General features: G+C 41.0%; 1 protein-coding gene across 1 annotated transcript in view; it reads right to left on the minus strand.

Annotated features, from left to right (window-relative positions):
• TBC1D12 (TBC1 domain family member 12) overlaps positions 1-22,169 on the minus strand; it is a 41,588-nt gene extending 19,419 nt beyond the window's left edge. The window contains 3 exon segments of the mRNA XM_066323845.1: positions 4,816-4,939; positions 21,164-22,049; positions 22,052-22,169. Coding sequence (XP_066179942.1) covers positions 4,816-4,939; positions 21,164-22,049; positions 22,052-22,169 — 1,128 coding nt within the window.
• Positions 22,170-26,426: the final 4,257 nt, after the last annotated feature.

Consider the following 26,426-nt stretch of genomic DNA (forward strand, 5'->3'; position numbering starts at 1 on the left):
TGAAGAATAAATATTTTGCTGACTAAACATGAGATAATTGAATGATGTGAGACATTTACTGAGAATCTGAACTGCTACAGCATCTACAAAGAAAACCATCTCATTACTTCTGGTAGGGCAAATTGTTATTCAGGTGTTGCGAGTTCCTTGCAAGACCCAATAGACCCATTTATTATCTGTCCTTGTTTCAAGGCAGTTTGTTACCAAAGTATTTCTGCCCTGTATCTGGCAAACAGGCAAAAGTCTTGCCTTTAATTTTTCTCCAGTAGTAGTGCAAGGTGAGCCAACATGACCTCTAAATAACAATCTGCTTAAGAATCACTCCTGTAAAAAAGCATTCAACAACTTCTCTGAGATAGTCAGTCTTTGGGTTTGTTTACAAACACATACACATTTTATAAGCATTAATAGCTTTGTGCACTTTTAAAACTCTAACAACCAAGATTAGAGTGAAGAGTTAATATTGCAAGCCAAAAGGTTTGAGTCACATGAAAACTGATTCAAAACACATCTGTTCCTCTGAAGAGAAGTCTCTGAAAACCCTTGTCCCTGGGAGACCACAGGAATTCTGCCGAATCAATGACTGCAATTTCTCCATTAGATCTCAGACTGAAGATAACAACACTGGAAAAATATTCAAGTGAAGACACTGAAGGTCTTTTAGCCCTCAAGTATTTTTTTTGTAAATACTTCAGAGCCATCCTGACATTTTCAGAGGTTAGATGTACCCCAGTGACCCAGTCAAAGCTAGTATTTAATGGACTAAGATTAAAACCTTCCATTTTGTACACAAGGTGACAGCTATTGGAAAAGATGGCTTCACTTCTGAATAAGCAGTCATTTCTAAAATCACTCTGCAAGCTTTTAATGGTGTGGCAGATTTAAGTAGAAAAGAAGCTTTTTTTTTTTCCACTTCATTTAAGGCTGCCACTGAGGGAGGCATTATTAAAACTGCTGATAAAGCGAATTTAGTGTACTTTTTGCTTATTTTTTATTTTGCAATGTGTAATTGCATACTTTGAGTCTACTTTAATTCAGGTATATTATGACAAAATCCACCATACTGCTTTAAACACATTAATATAAAGTATGCAAGCCTGCTTTAATAAGCTAAACTTAATGACTTGATATTCAGAAAAAAATTAATCATAGACTAAAAGCTCTTTTCTTTAACTGCAAGCACAAAACCTGAAATTGAGCTTGCATTTTTAAACAGAACTTGGACTTTAGTCAATACATTCCAAAATGTTATATATCAGCCCACAAGTCTGTTTCTGCTTTAAATGCTTCTGCATTAAAGTATTTCAGCAGTCTAATTTAAAGCAGATTTCTGTACAGACTGTAAAGAATTTACCAAACTGATCATTAATGACAACATGCTTCTTATAATAGCTAGTTTTATTAGCTGCAGCTCATGAAAAAAGACACACTTCCTAAAACCATCAAATGCATTTGACATTTGCAGTCCTGGGGAGTTGTTTTCCCTTTTCAAAAAAAAAAAAACCACCAGTGAAGGAAAGAAGCCCAGAGGAAGGAGATGTCCAGCAAAAGAGTTGGCCTCGATCACATCCTGCTTGGGCAGCTCTAAATCCAAGGAGAGATGAGCGTGCCAGCAGCTGCGAGCAGGGAGATGCAGCTGCCAAGAACTTTCAACCTCTGACCCAGTTTGAGCGAGCGCATCTCGCCCGAGGCAGCGCAGCTGCAGGGCCTGTGCAGGCAAACCCCTGCACATCATCTTCTGCACGGGCTAAGGGGCTTGCAAAGAAGTTATTTACAATAATATTCGTTAGACAGTCTCTGAAGGCACAGCTGGCTGGCACTGTCATCTGAAAAATGTCTGAAATGGTATCCCCAATTAAGTTTCCAGATTTTCTGGGAGGTTATTCAAGATATTACAAGCATTACCTGACTTCTCTGGAGAGGCACATATAGCAGTGTCTAGTTGACAGACAGTGACTGGGAGCCACAAGCATTCATTTAAATGTAATCAGTGATTTACTACATCATCCTTACCATAAGAAAAAGAAAAAGGAGGCTTCCTTCAGCCGGGATGGAAAAGGAGCATATAAGCTCTATCAATCCTTTGGCTATAAATCTACAATGAGGCAATTTTTCTCAGTTTTACTGATAGGAAGGTAGTTCATGCTTCATGATATTGCCATAAAACTTTGATGTATTATCCTTGTCCAAAAGACTTCCTCCTCCTATTAATTGCAAAGTTTTTCCTGTTGGGAGTTAATTTTTCTTGCAACAGGGCTTCTTAAGATCTCATCTTTTACATGCAGGAAGCTGACTCATTACTGAGTTTCCTTAATCAAGGCTTTATTTACACCCTCCCAAAACTGGCCACTGACATCAGTAAAGTGAAAGGACCATGCCCAACCATGAAAAATAATGTTCAGGAATGGCAAGATTTGTGGCTAATAATAAACCACCACAAACTCCCTCACAGGCAGCTTTCCTACCTTCTTGTTCTGACCTCAAAGAGCTAAAAAAATTGGGGAAAAATGCAGGATTTCTGTTTCAATCATATTTGATCCCTCTACTCCAATTCAGAAATTCAAACTGCAAGTTTGGTAAGATATTCCATGTAGGTTATGTGAACCTGACAGGTTCACAGAATTGCATGTGAACAAAACACATTAAGCTTTAATCATATTTCTGTCAACTTCTTGAAGGCCTTATATTCTTTCCATTCATATCTTCAGCCTAGTGAGGAATTAGCCCAGAGACTACAGTCAGCCATTTGAAATGAATTCCCCACTGCTCTCCAATTCCAAGTATGCCTATATTCATTGTAACACATCACCAGCTTAGCAAATTTGAACATTTTTCGAGAAAAGAAACCACTGGCTTTTCTTCAAAGGCATATGAACAAGGACTTATATAGTAAATTTTAAACACATGCAAGACATTTGACATATGCTAATTATGGGGACATTAGGGTCATTTCTCAATTTAAGACCAAATTTCCTTAGGTATGAAGCTCTAACTGTGTGCAGAGCATATTGGCAAGCTAATTCCCCCTTTGGCACCTGTATCTCTTAGCTCATGATGCTTTATCTAAAGACCACACATGCTTTAGCCAAATAGAAAGTGAAAACTATTAGGTATTACTGATACTTTACTCAAGATTATGTAAATCCAACAGTGACTCTAACCTGGAAAACATTATAGCATAAACCACATGACTAGGAGCAACTCAATCATGGTTAAAAAAATACATTATTGTAATACATTTGCTTTTCTGACACTTTGGAGGAGTTAAAAATGGGAACACTACAACTTAAAACAAACACAATCACTGAGGGACAACTGAGTAAGAAAGTAGGACTCTTTCTTCAGATCATCATCTTCAACAGGTTCCCCAGGAAAGCTGTGATCCATCCCAGGAAAGATGTCCCATCCCTTAAAGTGCTTAAAGTCAGGTTGGACAGGGCTTTGAGCAACTTGGTCTATTGCAAGGTGTCTGCCCAGAGCAGGGAGAGAGAGTAAGACTCCCAGCCCAAACCATTCTATTATAACATGATCTCCAGAACAAATATCTTCATTACTAGAAAACAGTAAGCAGATGACAGGTAACATTGTGCAGGTTCTCCATTTCTTAGGATGGAAGAGACATCTGGATTTTACCATAGTGTTTTCACAGCACAAGGCCAACAGCATGCACCTACAAGCAAACCAAGAATGCTTGTCCTCTCCCACTCAAAGAGGAAAACCACTCAAATAAGAAAATTGTATTTGAAAATGTGGAAAAAGCATTCCATTTACTTCACAGTACAAACCATAGAATAACTTGGGCTGGAAGGGACCTTTAAAGGTCACGTAGTTTCAACCCATAAGACTGATCTTTCTGTAATCTCACTATTTTTTTGCAACATTTTATTCTGTCCCATTACATTAAACTCCTTCAAAAAGATCCTCTCATTTTTCACTTTGGTTGCTTCCAAAAGCCCTCTTTGCCACAAAGCTCTTCCTAGGAGATAACTGAACACTGCTTCATTCACAGCCATTTACATCTGCCAAACACAACACAGCTTATTTGGAATTTAAGAAAGGAGACAGAGAAAGCACCCTCAAAAGACTCAAGTTACTGTTTCAACCAAGACAGGGGACATTCATATTTCCTATGTCAATAAATCTTTCAGCTTCAGGTTTGCATGCTAACATTATGTTAATGATACATTACCAATTGCTCACCTTTGAAGACTGACATTATTTTATCAAAGACAGATTCCACAGGAACAATTATATGGAAGTGCAACTTTGCAACAGAGGAAGGAAATCAAAGGTATCTTTGTGAAGAATTCCAGTAGCTCAAAAACAAGTTTAATTTACAGTATTATTTTGCAACAAAGTATCTTGAGTGAGATTAAAACTTTAAACTAAAGAAGATGACATGTTTCAGAATTCTAAGCAATTTGTCACAAGTCACCTACATAGGAACTCTTCCAGTCAAGTATGATAATGGAAAAATAAGTTAGACTGCAGCATACTATGTTAAATAAGTCAAATTTTTATGGGAAATTAATGCAAGGTCTAATGTCTTGACAAAAACAGCTTACATGCTTTTTGAATATATACCACCTTCTCTAAGTACGTTTTATAAGTACTGAGGTGTACTGAAAAATATACAAGATGATCATAAATTCCTTAGTTACTGCTAATTACTACTATTACTCAAAGGCCCAAAAGAGTGTTCTCAGAGCACCCTGTGATCATATAATACCAATGTGGATATAACAGCCAAGAAATGCAGTACCTGTGTGTTACTTTTACAATTTTCCTACCTAGAGTTGCGTGATGTTTACTCACCTGCTGAATAATTTTGGAATCTTTTGGAAGGTTTTCCCTGGGTGGGACTTTTCCAAACAACTTCCAACCAGGAGCGCTTTGGACAGCAGGCTTGAGTTCCTTTGTCCTTTTAGTGAAAAAGTTTCTGAAAAGAGAGGAAGGGTTTTGCTTTGTTTATTATAAATATATAAACAAAGTATATTGTGTCTACTTACAATTCCTCAATTTCTCCACCAGTTTACCACTTGGGTGAACTGTAGAGATTCACTGCTCAGCAAATGCATAGTGCATTCTACTTCCAAATAATTAATTTGAAATGGAGCATCTTTCATTACAGGTGCTTTATTGTTAATATTTGTACTTGACACTCAACTTTACCTCTAAACTACTTTATGCAGTATCAGAGCTTTTTTTTAGTAATAGCAGGCACCTTTGTAAAAAAAAACATCATGCAGCAGACTCTCAAACATTTGTTTGGGGTTTGCTTTAAGTGTTTCTTCCTGAGTTATTTGGAGACTGAAATGACAACAGCTGAAAAACACCCTGTAAGTTAAGAGACTTTTTTTTTAAAAAAGGAATTATTACTTCTACCAATCTTCACACCTTCAACTTTCATAGCATGGACTAGAAAACCAGGCAACAATCACACAGCTTCAGTTTAGCAGATAACCTTTACCAGAGCCTAGAGCAATTACACTCAAAGAGGCAGACAATTGCATTGCTCTTACTTCTTTGAAACCATCACCAGACTCTGTTAGTGACCACTTATCAGAAACTCAGCTGTAGTATATGACTCCAATCACAAGCTCCCAACAGAGCGTATTATGTACAAGTACTTTAAAAACGAAAGAAATATATTTATTCTGAATACTGGAAAGTTACTTTCCAGAAACTCATAACACAGAGGGATTAAAAGCTCAGTAGCCTGTAAGGTTATTTCTCAGGAAGCTTACCAGCTGAACTCAGGGAACAGAATATGGGAGTACTTTTAATGGAAGATGTTTTTTCACAGTGTTAACTAGCTAACTTCACACTCTTCTTCTGGAAAGGGATCCCCAGCTTTATTCTTCACTTAAAGTATTTGCTGTATTTTAAAATACAGTTCTTCAAATTGGAAGCAGTCACGTTTGTGCACAGCAAAGAGTCTCTTAGTTTTGCCCAGATACAAGGAGCATGCTTCAACAACCACAATCTGCATGAAAAGTGCTCAGGGCTCTTAAATTCCAGTGCTGTCAGGGTTTCTGGCCAGGCAACATAGCTTTACAATTAGGAACTGTTAGTGTTTGTAAGACATTGTATGGCCTTCAAACATGAGCTATCTTTTTAGTTCCCAGAATATTTTTGGTTATTTGGGAAATAAACAAATGCCTGCAAAAAATCCCTTCAGTGCCAGTTTGCATGAATGAACTCTACAGACTGTGAACTTGTGTGTGGCTGGGGATCTAGCCAGCAAAGGATCCAGCAAACAGCAAGCTGGAGAGACACAGAAGTAGGTACTGATAGAGCATGGAAGCTTCCCAAAAACTGATAAGCTCAAGACTGGTGGTTCTGTGGAATCCAGGAAAAATCAAGAAACCTAGAACATCAAGACTCTCTTCACTCCATTTGAGGTCACTGCCACACACCACCATCATGAACAGCTTGTCAAAAACGTTTTTAGAAGACTGCATTTAAGAAAACAGCAGTTGCTATAGGCAGGCAGAGAGTACAGGATTACACACACACCTGAGGAAAGAGAACACTATGAGAGATTTTTTTGGAATTCCCAGATAGAATCTGTTGGTGCCCATGTACACTGTGTCACTTTTGTGGAGGTTTCCCAGATATTATCCCAACCTAATTACTGGGAAAAGCATATTTGGGAATAACTGATTGCATGGTTTGAATAGTTGTTTGCCATTAATGGAATCGAGTTGTTGCTATTAATAATAGTTTAATACAAACTGTTCTAGCAAGCTTTGGTTTTGATCCACACATCCATAACTTTGTCCTCATCAGAGAAATTTTTAATATCTTAGTCCATCCCTGTGGAAGCAAAGTAAGTGCTCAGAAACTACAACACATATATAGCCTGGAAAGGAAGAACAGTGAAAAAGACTAGCCATGGTAGCCATGCCTTTAAAAAATACCATCCTCAATCAATCCCAGACTGCACACCATTAGTGAAATGAACAGATCCACTCAGTGAGACAAAAAAAGGGTGTGCTTACATAAATAACAAAGGCTCATTTCATAAGGACACTTTTCACAGTGCTTTCTTTATGTTGTCTCCAGGAGGGAAGGAGGGGCATTCAAAAAATCATCAACAAAATAAGAGAGAAGTTTTCTAAAGACAGTATGTCACTCTGGACTACTCCACAGCTTTGCCCTTAAACCTGCAACAGCTGTATTTGAACTTGATTAGAGAAGACTTTTTTCCCCCAAAAGCAGGTATGCAGGAAGGTACACTCTGGAGTACCTTTCTTGACTTTGTGGTAGCAACAACCATCCAGTCTCTGTACATAGTACAGAATATCACCAGGATTACCTGGCAGTAACTCCACTGCTTTGAGCATATGTAGAAGCTGAAAGATTCATTCAGCTTTGATGGCAACCTGTCACTGTATCAAATTCATTATTAACCATGTCCATTATTAACCAGGAAGCTTGTAGATTTTTAAAAGAAAAAAAATACATAAACATACTGAAGCTTTAAATTAATATTTCTATACAAAAGATTTAGGCATGCTCATGGCTTTTACAAGATTTAATTTTTCATTTTTTTAAACAAATAAAACATTAAAACAAACTTTCCAGAATGTAGGCTGGAAGGAAAGAAGTTTTACTTTTATTAAACACATATTCAATGAAGTCTGTTTCTTGTGAAGGCAAAAAGCTGGTAAAACTTTGTATCATGTCATAATAAACTTCACACAGAAATTCTGATCCAAAATAAATTAATGAGGGATTACAAATAAGATGGAAGGATACTTCTTAATTGCCATTGTTTTGGCAGCTAACAGTATCACATCTGATGTGTTCTTGACAGCAGTAAAGTTTTACAAAAGCCTTGTTAAGGAACAGCATCTGTGAATGCTTACAAGTCACATTCACTGAACTGCAGGAACTGTACTAGATTTGATGTATTTGCTGCTGCTTAGAATATTCATGAGTCTCACTGGTCCTGGGAAGAGTCAACTATTGAAATGGCTGAAAAGTCAATAGCATTTTGGTAGAGAATCCATTTGAAAACATCAAAATTCCTTAAAAAAGAGCATACACTTCAGAACTGAACAATTCTTTTTGTTGCAAGGACCCATGGGATAGAAGTATTAAATGAGTTAATTGATTTAAGCTCTCGTTTACAAAAGCCCGGGGGAAACCTGCAAGGTTTTTTTTTCCCCCCTTCTTCTTTTATATAACACATATTAGCACTCTCAAATGACACACCAAAATGTTTCAGTAGGTGCCTTGCAGAGCTCAAAAGCTAAATGAAGCGCCAGAGAATGAGAAGTTATTGGCACAGACCAAGACATTTATTGTTAACATGGTTTGGATTATGCTAAACAAACCTATGGGGTGGGATCACTCAACTCCAACAGCTGTAATGACAGCTATGACTGGTGGGTTCTCCCCTTATTTTTAACAGCGTTGCTTCAACTATTCCTGCTTGTGCCCAGGATAGTCTGGGCAAGTTTCACTATACTGGTGGTACAGCAATTCAGAAACGTTAATCATTTCTACAGGTGACATTAACACTATGTTCTACTACAGAAATTACTTGTTTCCACTCCACTTTTGCTTTTAAACTCACTTTTTTGTTGTTATTTAAGATTAATTAGTGTAGTCTAAGTGCAGCTAGAATTAAGTCTCAGAAGGGGACAGGTGGAACTTGATACTCGGGTGAATTTTTTTATTTACTTTGGAGTTTTGGCTTCCCCCTCCAAAAAAAAAATCTCAACATAAAAAACTTCTTTCTGATTTCCAAGCTAGCTATAGGTCAGTCCAAGAGGACAAGAGATTTCCAAAATTTAGAGGAAGTTACTGGAAAATATGAGACAATTACTTCAACCTTGATCTTAAATTTTATCCAAAACCAGACTGTGCTGTATTTGCACAACAGCCACTCAGAGAAAGCTGAAGTGCTCTGAACAAGCGGCAACCACAAACATCAGCAGGCAGGAAAGGCTCCAAGGTAGATACATCTCCAGCACTCTGCCTCGAGGTATAATTGAGTCACCTCTCCACAAGAACAAGAGTCTGACAAGAATCTTTTGTTTGACCAAAAATGTCAAACAAATCTAGTTTCAAGCACACATAATTTTGCTGAAGTTCTTTCAAAGATACATATGGATCTTCCCTTTGTACAAGTCCACTGTGCGCAACAAACAACAGGCTATCAGTATTCCACTGCTTCGTGCATCCCAGCAACACCCTAAGTAGCTTTCCTTCCCAATCTTTCAATCATAAGAACTGCACAAACAGGCTCAAGCTTCACCTATTCTGACACTTTTAGCAATCATAGGCAGATTTCAGGTGTTGGATATTACACCTGAGTCTTTTAAGATGAATAAAGCATACTAAAACTGAGACTACTTTCTCTAATTTATTCATCTTGCACTACAGAAAAATGGCAAAATTCAAGTGATCTCAGAGGAAAGCATAAACCATGTGATCATCATTACATGAGGAAAGTATGCCTCCTTACTGTTCAAATATATGTTTAATATACAAATAAATTTAATTTGAAATACTGCACTGTGCTAGACAAAACCACCCAAACAAAACACATCCCCTCAAATAACCAACACAAACAAAAAACAGGAAAAACTCAAACTACAAAACCAAAAAACCAAACCCAAAACAAAACCACTAAACTGTAGGCATCCTTGGCAAATACAGACTGTGGCAAAGAAACATTTTCTTTCCAAATAAGATATTCAGAATTTTGAACTATTTTACAAATAAATTAATGCTGTGTTTATATCTCAATGCTGAAAGGTAAACTACTACTCTCTGATTTCTCATCCTTACAAGTTAACTTCGAGCTTGCTCAAAATGTTTACTCATTAATGTACAAATAAAATTGCTCCAAAAAGAGACCTCAAATTATACTAGCATAGTAAAAATTCCTTTTTTTAGATAAAAAAAGCTAACTGTCAAAATCTTTTTCTGACTTTTACTTTACACACAACTATCCAGTTTACTGTCATTTTCCATCATCAATCATTTCTTCTCATTGCATCCATCTTTCAAGAGCTTTGATAACAGGGAAGTTGTTAGGCTGAGAAAACAAGATTTGAAAGCCACGAGAACTGACAGAGGAAGTGAGGGCTGATTAGATTTTCCTTTTGATTAAACATCTAGTACCTGTTAGTAAACACTGCATAACTGCATCATTTTAAATCCAGGGAAGCAACACACAGACAGGAAGGAATCAGCATCCCATCAAGAACATCCTCACTCTATCATATATAGCTTTTCCTCACAGAATCAAAAAGGCTTAGAAGGGAAATCCAGCACAGAAGTAATGCTACAAATGAGCATCAAGTTGGACAAAAAAACCTCAGTACATTTTCTCTGTGTTTTTAATATAGTTACAAAAATGCAGTTAAAAGCCCTGAAGTTAAATTTCTCTGCAATAACATTAACAATCTATTGATTCCAATAAAACCTCAGAATGTGTAAAAGGAATGAAGTAACAAAATTCACTAAAAACTGCATTTATATTACAAAACAACTGATTTTGCATCTCCACAAAGAATGAGGTTCTGCTTGTACATGCAATCTGCTCTTGCTCTACCCTATGCTAATTTTTTAGTAAGTTTCATAGGCATACAAAATAGGAGTACGTTTGAAACTTGTTGAAATTTGAATTAGATGAAAGACGAGCTGATAAGGAAATTACTTATTTACCCAACAATCTTTATCCAGAGAGCTATATCAGTAAGGAGTTGGAAGAGGCATTTTCCAGGAAATGCTATAGATACACTTTTACAGACAGAAAACACTAAAATGAGTAGCTTTTACTTAAAACCATACTTCTGGAACAAATTCTGAAGACCTACAAGCCTGCAATTCCATATTCCTCGTGACTATAGTCAAGTACATAACAAGGACTATTACATTCATATTGGCATCTCTTTACCGGGCATAAAACACAAAAGCTGCTTAAGAACACAGCAGAATTCTTCTCCATAGTCGAGTCTTGGCCATTCTATTAAGGTCTCATGGGCAATAATTTGGAAATAACAGCAGACAAAACCCACTGCTTTATTAAGCAGAATTAGCCCCTCTGCTTTAAACAAGACTTTTCAATAATTTATGTGCAGGAACAAAGGTAACTCAACTCTAAACATAAATAATGAATCACTGAAAGGAAATAAAACCTTTTTGGTTAGCCACTTAACAAAGTGTGCAGAGCAACCAGCATTCTACATTTTTAATTTCAATAGCTTCAAGTGTCAGCCCATTTTGATCCAACATGTTTATGATTGCTCTCAGCACAAGTTTCAAAGTTCTGCCCTATACTGAATAAGATGTGATCCAACCAATTTTACTGTTCATATTTTCCACCATTTTGCTAAAAGCAGCATCTAGATACAAGCTTCTCTTTTAATTTTATTACCTCAACCACAGATTTGTTACAGGAGGTTTCTAGTTTTAGCACCTTCTAGATGTAAAAATCTCCTCTTTCTCTCTGCATCAAGACAACCCAAAGAATATCCCAAACTACCTTCTCCAAAGGAGCTTCAACGTTTGTAATATTCTGAACCTGCAGTCTTAAGTGCTATACAAGCAAGCTTTCAGCCTCTCTCCACTCCCCACCCCTCTCCAAAAACAAATAAAATAGGGAAACAAAAATCCTACCCAGAACAACAACTATCTTCAGCAAGACCAAGCTTGTAGTATTTTTTTTAAATATGATGTCTCCATTTATATTAGTGGTCAACTAAAGCCTTGGCTACAATTAAGTATACCTGAAATTTAATCAACAGTCAAGGATTAGCTGCTAAGTATTGAGAGGGTGGCAAGGAGGTGGCTTCTGGTGCCTTGGAGAAGACAGAAAGAATGACAAAAACTATCACGGAACTGCACTGATGAGACTAAATTAGGTCAACTCTCTTTATCAAGCTCCTAGTGGATACCAGTGGCTTGACACATTCTGCTAGCAGAACAGTTTTACTACAGGTACACAAACACTTGGGAAGTTTTAGAGTTGAAAGTGTTTAGCAGTATTACAGAACACTTTGTACAGAACGCTCACTGATAAACAGCATTTTACCACACTACATTATACTCCTAACAAAGAGCTGTTGCACAGGCCAGCTTTACAAGCAGTTCAAGCATTCAAAAACATCCATAAACACACAGACACATAAGCAAGGTAACTGATAGGGTAAAATTTCAGAATGGTTTGATACAAATACAGGAAGAAAATCAGTCTTTACTTTTCAGAGTGAAGTAGCAAAACAGAGCTTTATGCCAGACTGTTCTATCATCTTCATATTTGATCAGGTAGTTATAAAGCTATTTTGAGAGTACACCAAACACTGCAGTCAATTTTCTCTAATAATGATCAAATGTCACTTACCTACAGTATTTAAAACAGTCTTAGATCACAGCTGTGAGAACTGGAGAATCTGTATTTTCTGGTATTTTTTGCATGGCCAGGAATATCTACTCCAGTAAAGTCACAGCTAGTTAATGAGCAACATACTCCAAGCAAAATGGTGCTAGAGGCACAAGACCCCTTCCTCCCACAAATCCACATGATGGGGAAGTTCATTTCTCCTCCATTGACAAGTAATGTCCTACAATCCTTTTGCTGCACTAGTTCCAAGTCTCTCTATAGTTTGAGTTTCAATCCAGCTCACTAGATAAAAGGTTTTCCCACAGAAAATCATCAGCATTTTTCACTCTCCAGCTTAATGAGCTACAGCAGCTCACAGAGGATCATATAAATACCAGAAGCATGGATGACACATTTCCTCTATTTCCTGACAATAGCAAGTTCTTCAATCAGCTCACCAAGATACCTCACAAAGCACAACTTAATTAAACAAACCGCCTGAAATTGTTCTAGTAGTGACTCACTTTTAGTTAAGGCAAAACTCACCAGCTTAATTGGAGTAGTCACTATATCTATAGTTCAAATGTTTCTATACAATGTATGCTTTCAAAACAAAGGTGATAAAGATTTCCAGCCTTTGACATGGTCTACAAGCCTGTGAACTGTAAGTTCAAACACAAGGCAGTTTTATTTTGAAGACTGTCCCAGGAGTGATTGCAACTCTGACCAGCCTGGTTAAGCCTCAGTTAATATTTTTCGTTTCTGGTGCCTGATCGAGTGCCTGTCAACTCCTTGATTGCACAATGTAGCACTGCAAGCAAGGTATTACTAGAGTACCTTTGCAGTCACTCAGCACATTGGGTTTCAGCTGCAACTACCAATTCACAAGATGTTTTATGTCATTGTTTCAGTGATCAATTGCAAAAATACTATGAAATGCAATAATTAACTTTTTATCTATTAGCTGAAATGAAAAGGCGGGGGACTGATTTAATTCAGTTTTTCCTGGTAACTTTTTTAAAAATGAGGAAGAAGTTTTCCAGTCTACCATGCTGCTACTTACAGAATTTGAGGAACAGCAAACTTGCAAAACACAATTTACAAGAAAAAGCTAGAATAATAGAATAATTTAGGCTGGAAAATATCTCTAAGATAATTTAGTCCAAGCATTAATGTAGCACTGTTAGGATCATCACTAAACCATATCCCCAGGTATCACACCTACATGACTTTTAAACATCTCCAGGGATGGTGGCTCAACTACTTCCCTGGGCAGCCTGTTCCAATGCTTGACTAGCCTTTCAGTGACGATACCTTTCCTAATATCCAACCTAAACCTCCCTTGCCACAACTTGAGGCTGTTTCCTCTCACCCTGTCACTTGATATCTGGAAAAAGAAACTGACACCCACATCACTACAACCTCCTCTCAGGTATTTGTAGAGTGACATGTCTCCCTTCAGCCTCCTGTTGTCCAGACTAAACCACCCCTCCTATCCAAGGCAGACAGATGCCAAACACAAATACCTTTGACAGCAAGTGGATCGTTCGAGTTTTAAAGCATTCTGGCATACAAACTGCTTCATTACTGCCCAGCAGCAAGCCAGACAAGATCCCACACTCATGAATGCACTAGGCAACTGAAGCAATAGAGACAGGACAGAGGCTTGCAAGGTCTGAGGCCTGACCACAGCCCAGCTCAGATTGCCCATTCCTACAGCTGCCCTTCAGAAAGTTTAGACCAACAAATGTCACAGGCAAGGGGAGCCAACAAGGAAGCTTCTATGATGCTACATGATCAAAAACCACTCTTTCACTTACCCAAGAGCATGTTAAATAGAACTTCCCAATATAACAATGGAAACTGAACATACCTTCCTTAAGAAAGGAGTACCTTGGAGTAGGGAGAAAAATTGTAGGAAAGTACTCCTCTAGGCTACAGCTATTCTTTTCAGTCAGGCCCCAAGAAAGCAGGAAAGGAATCTAGAACACCAGTTTTGTGTTTGGCTCTCAAGAGTTCTGAAAGAATAAACTCATCTATGACCACGAAAACTTAGTTTTCTACTAATTGAAGTCATAAGTTCATCCACACAACATCCACACTCTTCTTCAGACTGTTATTCCAATATCGAGCCAGGAGCAAAATGCTCTGCAGGTGGCTTGCACAGCTGACTGGTTTCTGAAAATACAGAGCCAAATTATCAGTCTCTTTTGCAGGCTCTCCTTGTGTTCAGACTTGATTCAAAAATCTGTTGGATTTTTATGCTGGAGCTCTGTCGAACTCTGAGAGGTTTGAATGAACCTGGGTAACAGGCTGCAGTACTAGAGAGATGAAGCAGAAATGATGCTTCACCTCCTTAGAAAGCAATAATATAAAGACAGATGCACACACAGAGGCTGCAAAGTTTAAAGCAATGCCAACCACCCAGTTCAACAAACTCAGTTCCTCCCAAGCTGAACAACAAACAAGACCAATTATGATTTTAAAAGGACAGAATTTATATCATAAACTACCTCAATAGTTCCAAGAAATTGAAGACAGGAGTAATAATTTTTGCATCCATGTGAATGAAATGTGACCAAAACCCCTTAAACTCCTTTTTTTATTCCTCAGCAATCAAGACAAAATAACCTAGTGAATAACTGAACAGCCAAGACAGCAAAAGCATGAAACTATCCCTTTCTTAGAGACCAGCTGTGATTTAAGTGATCTCCTTTGGTTGTTTTTTTCCCATGTAAAACGTTCTTCTTTTAGTCATAGTCTATTCAGAAGAGAGGTCCCGTTCACTTTGTCACACTACTCTCAATATACTCTGGGAGAAACTGTGTGACCCCAAATAAGCAGAAGAGACCAAGGAATGAAAAGGCCTTCTGCAAAATGAAGGGGCAGGGGAAGAGAGAAGCTGCTTTCACATTAAGTTTAAATGCCTCAGTGGAACACTCCTTAGCAAAACAAGCTATGATTCCAACAGCTTGCTGCTTACAAAACCAGCAATTTAAGCTGTTTGGCTTGAAAAAATCCACACATCCCCCCCCAAAAAAAACCCCCACAGCATTATTTAATGAGAACTTACTTAATGAAAACTCATATTAAGATTACAAAACTCCCAGCACAAATATATGTACCAATGTAGAACATAACACTGTCCATTACACTATCCACCAAGGAGAATAGAAAAATTGCTAATAATACTTTAGGCATTATGGATTGATAAAGACTATACATATGGCTCTAAGGTTTTAGAATTGACATCTATTCAGTCAGCTTTTTTTTCTTAAGGGGGTAGCTGTGGAAAGACTTGCTGCAGACAAGTTGGAGCAACATGGCCTTCTGAAACCTAACCAGAATTAAATCAATGTAACATTCTTCAGCTTGAACTATTGAAATTTAACTTGGATTTGCTAGTTAATAGACATCCTAACCAAACTGATTCTATGGATGAACAGCATCTTATCTACGGTGAAACACTCATTGAAAGCCAGAAACTGGCCAACATGTCATCACAACTTCACAAAATAAATCATACTTCGCAAATACAAAGGAAGAATCTACAGAGGAGCTTCTCAACTTGATAATATGAATGACATTTCCTATTTTTACCAAGTTACTTATGTCTTTAACTCAGGAAATAGTACTGAAGTTGCCCACAGATTTAGGTCCAGGCACTCTAGCTTACTTTCTCCAGTCAGCTTTAATTCAAAGCAATTATATGTATCCACTTGTTCACTTAGGTTACAAGATTACTTACAGAAAGCAAAAACAACTGCGCCCAAAAACAGAAGGGCAAAGGGTGCCCTCATGGTTTCTGGGGAAAGCTTTTATGTATCCCCTTAACTCTTCTCTCTAATTATCTTTTCAGTATATTGACAATATATCTGTACTTTTTTTTCATTTGGTTTGTTTTAATCTGGACAATGTAAAAACAACACCAAAATCAAAAATAAAACACAAAATTAAAAAGTTTTTTCAGCAAGATCTGATCAAGATATAGGCACAGGCAATACCAGAATAGAAATTAAGCACTGTGAAGTGAACCCTCAATCTATTGTCTTATCTTTACATGAATGAAAGGTTTAGAAGGCTATCACAACTAGGACAGCTCATTCCCACTTGACTTATTTTTGATCAAAAGTCCACTAAACATATTTCTTCTTAGGGAGAAGAAGAAATATGTGCACAGTAGGTGCACAGTAAATCCCCTGAAGTTTCATGATGATTTATGCATGCAGAGCTTTTCTCTAAGAGAAATGTTGATTCTGGTACTAAACCATCACAAGACCCATCTAGGCAGATGCCTATGTAGTGCAAAAAAGCTTCAAGTGGTACTTAGCAATAAATTGAACTATAAACTACAGAGTTAGAGAAACTACTGTGTACTGAGTAACAATACTCAGTGAACCTCCCTGCACAGTCTGTGCCAAGGACATTTGTAAAGGCAAGATTAGCAGCTTTTGAAGAACTACCTACTCACAATGAGGGAGACAAAGACATGAGCTTCAGTGACTTCTTAGTACTTTGTGCCTACAAATACTGACTTTCGATTTTCCATCATCTCCTCAAGTGAGTATTCTTCAAAACTTCTGGACAATAAACACAACCACTCTGGGCAATGAAGGAAGTATGACACTAAAGACAGTTTCCATTAGAATATGTGTGCCAACTAGCCACATGTGCTTATAACCCCTTATACCTATTTCTCACAGCACACCCCGAAGACCTAGAAGAAGCAGCAGTTATGAATTAATCTCAGTTATGAATTAATCTCTGTGAATACTGGAACACAGGTACTTGGGAAAATGGTGCTCTACCACAAAAAAAGCAAATATGACTGTTGTCAACAGTAAGCTTTGAATCAAGGAATAAGAAACTTTGCCAACTACCAGATACCTAAATTTGTCTAGTAAATACACAATTCAGAAAGGTACAATATCCACACAAGCTGAAAAGATGCCTGGTACCTACCTACAGAACTATGAAGTAGAACTCATCTTTAGAAGAGCTACAGCATCACCAAGTCTTTATCTCAGCCCTGGATTACTTGCTGCTGCTTGACCTTTTTGGTTTACTGTTCTGTTTTGGTTACTTTGTCCCCCAGAGCAGCACATTTAGAGCATACTGCAGTCAAGGTAATCATCATGGTTTTAATTCAACTGCTCATGCAATGCTCCTGCTCACTGAACTATTCTGCACCCAGTAGCAACCCATTGGGGCTACCCAAAAGCGATCCAATAACCCAAGAAGAGAGCATTGTCCTTGTAAGCTGCTATGTAAGACCACAAACCAGAAGAACAATGTCTGTATAAGAGTGCATGATGAATCATATGCAGGACTACAAAGCAGTGACAGGTGACTTCCAAGAAGCCTTTCATTGCTCTGACCAAAACAGCAGCACAGCAGACACAAGGGACCATAACCATGCAATTTGCCTTGCCATGACACTCTGCTTCACATACTGATCTACTTGTGGCATCCCACTTCAGATGTATAGAGAAACAAGAGGTAAAGCAAAACCAAATATTTTTCACTTAGAAGTTATTAGTACTGATTTGACAGGCTAAATGATTTGGCACAAGCACAACTTAAGATCCCAGGGCCATATATTCATACCTAATACTTACCTGAAAAAAGGGTTCTAGTAACCAATGCAAACTTTCCAAGGATCTTAAAGTAATTATTAATGACAATCTCAAGGGCACAGCCACTCTCCCTGACACAGATTATGGATAAGATGCATCCAATGACAGCTGCTTGCTTTTTCCTCCACCTCACCTCATCAGTTTTATCTCTGGTTCAGTGAATGAAGACAGGCAATTAACATGGATTATTTCAAAGAACTATGAAGCAGGTCAGTCTGATAACTGAAGAGCTAGGAACAAGCTGGAACAGCTGGAACCAGCAGCCTCCTAACCCAGATCTGTCTGAACACACTGTGATTGCTGTTCGGTCACAGCAATTACAATAAAGCTGAAGGCAGTAGGACTTCCCCCTTGCCTTCTCTCTTTTATTAAGCATTTGGCAAGAAATGCCCACCTCTTAGATGATTTTCCATATAATTATGGCTATTATAAAACCACAATGGGAGATACCAAATTGTAGACAGTTTGCAAACTCAGTGAAGAACATTACAAGCACAAAACATCCTACATAAGATATTCCAGGTTGCTGGGCTACCTGTGCAGCACATTCAGTACCTTTTTTTATTACACTGTGGGAGCAGCTACACACTGACACACAAATGAGTTGTTCTCTCTCAGGTACACAGCCATTCGGTACAACTCAAACTCTGGGAGGAACACGATTTATGAGCCTGTGCACATTCAAGAATGCAAGCAACCTTCTCCCTGAGAGCTTCACAAGAAAGTAGAGTTGCTACGAACATTCAAGGACAATTTTTTATACCATTTCAGTTCTAATTACTGGTTTTTAATAACTAGTTTTCAAGAACTACAGGATAACCCAGCTATATTGGTCACTGTCAGCTTTGAATGAATCTGGGCAGTTTACCATAAAAGTGAGAAGTCTAAGCTTTTGACATATCAGTTCAGAAGACAAGAACTACTACTGAAAATGTTATAAAAGTTTTATTACCACTTCTCATAACAATGGATATTACCCAATCTATTATTTATGTCTCTAGAGACAAATATATCAAGCAAGACAAGCTTGAATTTGCTTTTAAAGAAAATCACTGAAAGTTTTCATTAGTCAATCTTATTTTGGTAGATAGAATTAAGTCAGCTGTAACTAAGGCTGTTCTATGGATGTACAGGCAAAACTGAAGGTAGTCAGTATTGCTCACCAGGCCAAATGCACCAGAGGCACAGCCAGCTGGGCCAGTCAGGTACTGTGAAATGGGATTTGCTGAGAGCCACTCTTTCACTGAAGCATCTGTACTATAGCTTTAGTCAGGATAGAAGCAACTAAACTTCTTCATGTATTGCCCAAGGCCTTTACTAAAACCAGCAAACATCAGTGTATATTGACAACTTCTACTGCACACCAAGTTTAGACTTTTCTATTGTCATGGTTTTATCTGGGATAGAGTTAATTTCTTCTCAGTAGTTGGTACAGAGCTCTGTTTTGGATTCAGTACCGGAACAATGTTGATAACACATTGATGTTTTGTTTGTTTCTAAGTTGTGCTTATCCTAAGTCAAGGACTTTGTGTCTCATTCTCTGCCAGTGAGGAAGTACACAAAAAGCTGGGAGGGAGCATAGCTGGGACAGGTGATCTGAACCGGGCAAAAGGATTCTACACTATAAAACCTAATATCCAGAACATAAACTGGGGGAGTTACCCAGAAGGGACTGATCAGTGTATGGGGACAGGGTCCGGCATTAATCAACGGCTGGTGAGCAATTGTGTTGCGCATCACTTGGGTTTTTTCTTTATATTATTGCTACTATTTCTTATTATTATATTTTACTTTGCTTAAATTATTGTATTTTTCTTACCTTGACCTACAAGTTTTACTTTTGATTCTCCTCCCCATTTCACTGGGGCCAGGGGTGGAGGGAGTGGTAAGCAAGAAGCTGTGTGGTGCTTAGTTGCCACCTGAGGTTAAACCACAGCATTGTTGAGGAAAATGCTCCAGAATTTCAATCAGTTATTGATTTGGGGCAAAAAGCAAGAATACAAATGTTACTGGTTGATGTGTTCAAGTAATGAGGCAAAAAGAAAGTAATATCACAGAATATTCTGACTTGGAAGGGACCACAAGGATCATAGAGTCCAACCCTAAGTGAATGGCCCAGACAGAGACTGAATTCACAACTTTGGCATTATTAGCACCATGCTGCAACCAACTGAGCTACTCTCATATACTGCAGTCCACATAATACAGGGAAAAAGAAAAAAGCATGAGAAAGAAGAACACTAATATGGAATAGTAGGAATAGCAGGACATCTCTCAGTCCATCCCTGAAACAAAGTGGGTGCACAAAACTTACTTTTCAACTGCTACTATCCTTATCCTCAGGAACACATCTTCCCCTTTCCTGAGAGCTGGCAGAGGGAGCCCATTTCTCAATTTGGCATCAAACCTCCCCCACCTCAATTCTTCAGTTAATAGAATAATCTTATTCTGACATCTTAAAACACTTAGGGAACTACTGCCCTACCAGAGTGATTTGAACGACTATAACCCCTCGGTTTGGGAAACTAAAAACTGCTGGAAATTGAACTCCTCACTTCAAACATAATAAAGGTAATACAGAGTGTGCTATAAATTATTATAGGCCAGCTGCACTTCCTGGGTAGTATGCTAAAGAGTGTGTAACGTGACAGAGATCCTAGGCGACAAAGCTGGATGCTCCACAGCTTTCGGTTTTGTGCTAGGAACTTCAGTCAAAGCACAACGTCCTTGGAGTTTTCAACAACACGCTTCGAGCTAAATAGGCAAACTCTTATCTACACCGGCAACAAGTAGCAAATGCTTTATAACACCGCAATTTCCACGACAATTTGAAAGGGGTTTCCCACACCAACAACTTTCGCTTTATTCTCCGAGCGGTTTAATGAGTACCACTGTGATTATTCAGTGATATGCCCTGGTGCAGGAAGCAAATTCCAGTTTGAAGTCCATGTAGTTCGTAGCAGTAAAACGGCCTTTATCATCTTACTGTCACGTCCAAAGCCTCTAGCCTGTGCTAAAAGTATCCGCTCGCTAGCGGGAAAGCCCGTCAGGGTGGGAATCGCCGTCCGGGTGACCCGCAGTAAGCCCCTGCAGACCACCCCCGGCCGCCGTGACCCGCTCCGGCACACCTGCGTTCCCCTCGCCCCGGCCTCTGCGGGGACGGCCTCACCGGCCCCTTTACCTGGTGAAGAACTCGGCGAAGCTGCTGCCAGCGCCGGCGATGCCCCCCCGGTGCCGGGCCCTCTCCGCGGGCTCCTGCGGCGGCGGCGCCGGCTCGGCGGGCGCGGTCCCTCCGTGGGGCAGGTGCTCCGGGGCGCTGCGGCGGCGGCTCACCTCGTACGTGTTGCGGGAGTTGAGGTTCACGTCCGTGAAGCCGAGGGGCGCCAGGGGCAGGGCGGCGGGCTCCGGCCGGTCCCGGCAGGTCCGCGAGCCGGGGGCGGCCAGCGCCCGGCCGCCGGCGTCTCCCCCCGGGCTGCGGGGCGGCGAGGGGCTCTCGGCCGCCGCCCCCCCGCGCCGCTCCGCCTCGCTCCGCAGCCGGCAGCTCCTCAGCGGCTCTTCCAAGGCGGTTCCCGAGGGGACGCCTCCCGCCGGGCAGGGAAGGAAGCCCCCGTTCTGCAGTTTCGCTTCCTCCTCCTCCGGCCCCGGCTCATCCCGTCGCGCCCGAGGAGGCGGCGGCGGCGGCTCCTGCGGCGGCAGCAGGAAGCCGACGTCCCCGTTGGTCATCCTCCCGCAGGGGCCCACGGCGCAGGCGGCTCCGTTGGCGGGCTTCTCCGGGCAGCGCTTCCCACCCGCGGCCGCGGCGGGGCCGAGAGCCGCCAGGTAACGCTGCAGCAGCCGCTCCTGCCCCGGCCCGCCGCTCCGCCGGCTCGAGCCCCGGCTCCCATCCCGCTCCCCGTCCTCCTCCTCCTCCGCCGCCTCCTCCTCCGCCGCCTCCTGCCGGCCCGCGGGAAGCACGGCTGCGCCGCCCGGAGCTCCGGCATCGTCCGGCCCCACCATTTGCCGCCGCGGAGCCCCGGGGGCGCGGCGGGGGCCGGGGCGCGCGCCTTCCTCCGCACCGGCGGCGCCGCGAGCGCTGACAGCCGGCGCCGCTCTGCGCGTCGGGCAGCGGCCTCGGCGGGGGGCGGGCGGGCCCGGCACACGCAGGCGCGCGGCGCCGGCGGCGGCCCTTCCCCCCGGAAAGTCACCATAGAGAGGCCGGGCAGGAAGCGCCCGCCCGCTCGCCGTCCCGGCTGGGCCGCACCCGGAACCATAGAGACGCCACTCCGCCAGAGGCGCCGTGGAGGCCGCGCCCCAGGCCCCCGATACCGTATTCCACCTAAAGGCTGCGGCGCACAGCACGTACCGCATTCCACCGATGTGCCGCGGGTGCCGAAAGCCCAGCCCAGCGGCCTCGTCCCTCCATCCCCGGCCCAGAGCCGCCCGGGCTGGCATCGAGCGAGCGGTCCCGGCTCGCCGGGAGCTGGGCACACACACTGCACACACACGGCACACACACGGCCCGCGGGCTCCCAGGTGGGTGCCGGAGGGCCCAGGCAGCCCCGGCAGCAGTGGCCCCGCGGGGATGGAGCTGTGGGCGCTGGGGACGGGCAGGGCGGCATCGCTTTGTAGAGGAGACGGCACCTGCCTGAGCTCTGGGGGACACGGGGCAGGGAGAAAAGGGAAGTGAGGTCGGCACTTCGAAATACTGGGGTGACTCCTCTCCTGAGCAAGGGAGGGGATCTCATAACTCCTCAGATTAACGCTGGGGAGGCGGATGGAGGACGTTTACACGTCCCATCGGTTCTGTTTCCCACCACGTTTCTCAGAGAAAGACCAAGTTATTACAGTCCCTTCGGCCCAGCAGGAGAGCAAGGGAGCAAGGCCACAAGTCACGCAAAAGAAGAGGCCAAGTGGCGTCAAGTCCCCGGAAAAGCAGAAACAGCATAGGTCCCATACTTGCTTCTGTAGGCTTACCCCTCATCCTAAACACACAAAACAACACCCCAACCCAACAGATTGTTTGTGTATTCCAACAGTGAACACTCACAGTTCGTAGCAAGGGAAGTGCAAGTCTCCCGGAAATCCTTGGCCCAAGAAGTTCTCCATTCAGTAACCCCACCTTCTGAGGTGTTCCCGCCTGGTGGAGGGCCTGGCTTTTAAAGGCCGGCAAGTGGGGCATTTAATTAGTTTTAATTAGTTCATCTTTGAAGAGGGAGGTGTGACCACTGCTGGAAGGAACAGCTGCTCTATAGGTTTCTTTCTTTTTTTGCCTTTTTTTTTTCTTCCTTAAAAATTGTGAGCGTTTTGGAAAGAAAAGTTTAAACTGAAACTTTTCACCTAAATACAAATGTTGATGCATTTCATTGTGTTGTGACTTCTTGTTAGCACTTTGCAATATAAAGTCTGGCCTTTGCTCCAGTTAATAAAAAAATATAGTGGCTTTTTATTTTCTTGTCATTTTGTAACCGATGTGCAGCAGTGGTGCTATACATGCAACAAGGAAGTCTGATCTCACCCCTTTGACTTGAGTAACTGGCAGGTAATTGGAATCTCAAATCTGATTTGACTATTGATAGCAGGCATGCAGCCTCAGCCAGCTACAGCTGTGCCAAATAAGGGACACTGACCTCAGCTGCTTGCAAAATTGCCCAGTATTTCCAGGATTGCCTAGCCTTTGGATGTGACAGCTGAACTGCTTGTGAGAACACTTTGTAGTGACTTTGGTCAAAAGAAACAGTTAACAAAGATGAACTAATTAAGCTTTTTTGTTAGCTAAAGCTTTCTAATTAAGGTTTTTACTGTAACTAAGATGGTAGGCTTTTTGTTCTCCACTGTGATTCGGGTCATCTCAGACAAGTGGAGACTGATCCCTCTGTCTGCTGAGTGAACATACATCCTGGGTGCTATGGAGGCTCTCTTGCCTTTACCAGTGAGGATTTCAGGTTTAAGGAAACACTCAGATCCAGAGAGTGTCTGTGTTCGCTCTTTACCTGGGATGCTCTATGGCAGTGTAACCCTTGAACAGACTTCAGTGATTTCATTAATGCAAAGCAGTACCAGATGTTACACAAGCTAAACAAAATGAAGACTGGCACTGAGGATGTAATGCAGGGCTGGCTTATGGTGAACTGATTTCAGTGAGTGCAGCAGGGATAGTTGGTAATTATGGCAGGAGTTCCAAAGGATAGCACAATTTGTTGCACAAAATAAGACTGTTGGTTCATAGGATTTGCATTGATTTCCACCTCCAGGAGTGCTGTGGTTTAATCCCAAACAGCAACAAAGGTCCACACAACAACACACTCAATCTCCCCATGGAATGGGGATGTATAAAAATGAGGAAATCTATAGGTTGAGATAAAGACAGGTAAAGCAAAAGGTGTGCACACAAGCAAAACAAAGCAAGGAATTCATTCAGCATTTCCCATCATCAGGCAAGTGTTCAGCCATTTCAGATCAGTCTGATTTGAATGAGTAAGAATAAGCAGGTAATCTGCAGAATGTTGTGAGCAATTCACAGGGAAGTGGGACTAAACAGCAGATTATGAATGAGGAAACTGTAATTTATAATTTGTACTCAAAGACTGAGAAACAGCACTAGTCTGCAAAAAAACCCGAAACAACAAACTGTACAACCAATAAGCCAATGCCCATCACTAACTTCTAATTATCAAAAGCAACATAAAAATGACTCAAATATTAGTCTAACTCTTGTGCTAATCAATGCTGCTAACAGGTACATCCATAACCAATATGTAGCTGATGGTTTCTCAGAGCTGTTTCATTACTTCTGTAATTAAAAATATGGTATGACTTCCTCAAATCAATGTATAGGAAGAGCTGTACCCTAGGGCTCCACAAACCTCAGATGTTCTATTTGCAATATAGTTGTGATCTCTGGCAGTTCACTCCCAAGGCTTTCACTGCTTTGGAAATGCTGCTTTGGAAAGAACATCTTGCACCCCACTAATAGCAGTTTGCACTTTTAATACAAAGCCCTCTGGACAAGATCTCATTGCAGAGTGTAACTAACAATTAATTAAGTTGTTTGGCAGACTCCTGCACACTGAAAGCTTCTCCTTGGCACACACCCAGTCCTGCTGCAGTCCTAGAATTAAATTACACTGCTTGTGGATCAAACATGCTGTATACCTCTATTAAAGCAGTTCAGTCTGTATTACTTTGCTTGTGTATGTTTATGCTTGTAGTGATTCAAACAGTGCCAAAACCACCTTGAGCACTGCTTTGGGCTAAGCTGTACTTGTCATTTCTCTGTTAGGCACCATGAGGCTTTCCAGGTTATTGACAGTCTCTGGAAGTCTCTACTTCCATGTAACCTCCATATTTCCCACTGCCAGACTGGGCAAATTAGATGACATACCTATATATAGACTTCTGTTTCCTTCTGGCTCTCATCATCAAAATGCAGAAAAGCCAAAGACTCCAGTGTATCCAAGTGCTCCTCTTTTAAATGTTATTAAAGCCATATGGACAGAGAGTTACCTCGAAATCACTCTTATCTGAAACCAAGTCATACCAGAAACGAACAGAAGTATTTATTACCACATCCAAAACAGATTTGTAATCACACAGGTTCTTAAGAGTGTAGAAGAAATGAATGAAAGAAATTTAAAATCCACTTCTGTTGTGATCCAAAAGTCTTTTGCTTTCCTCTTTCTAGCCAGTTAACCAATTAGACACTTATTTACCTGATCCACAGTCTCTGTCCATGTATGCCAGAGACCTCATGATGTGTTAACAGAGTCTTCAAGTTTTGTCTTTCTTTTTGTACAAATTCACCCTTGGAGAAGCACCACAATGGGTAGAGAACAGACACAGATGAAGCAGAAGAAAAGGAACTAGTCAATGTCAACAGGCAACAGAGGACCTCATGTTTCTCAGCCTGGGGTTGTCACTTGCTCAGGAAGTAACTCTGTTGTTAGGGGAGCCATATTTTTGGGATGAAGTGAAAGAAGGATCACTGTAATGAGGAGATCTGAGCCCTTTTCTCCTTTCCCTGAGAACATTCTGGCCAGTCGTTCTCTACCTACCTCTTCTGGGTTTGTATAGGGGGTGTGGAGGACCAAGAACGATTATTCTCTTACATATTTCATCCACTAATTTTAAATCACATATATTCGGTCTCAATTGGTTTTGAAGGTTTTAAAAACTTTCTGTTTTTTAGGCAGGATAGCAGCATGGTTCTTAGCCTGCAGCACTACATAGTTTTTGTGAGAGCTCATTCAACAGCAGAGATTTTACTCTGCACTTTTCCTGCCAATATACATGATCACATGCAATGAGAGTGTTTACTTTTCTTAAGTTAATATGTTGTTGATAAAGATTTGTTAGTCCTTCCCTATGGTGATTACAACAAATTCCTGTCTTGGTCTTGTGCTGTTTGCTTACTGTGTCATTAATACTAATAAAATCACTTCTACGGCTGATAAAGCAAAAGCAGAAAA

This window comes from Sylvia atricapilla, chromosome 8 (assembly GCF_009819655.1).
Source record: "Sylvia atricapilla isolate bSylAtr1 chromosome 8, bSylAtr1.pri, whole genome shotgun sequence".
Classification (NCBI taxonomy): Eukaryota; Metazoa; Chordata; class Aves; order Passeriformes; family Sylviidae; genus Sylvia; species Sylvia atricapilla.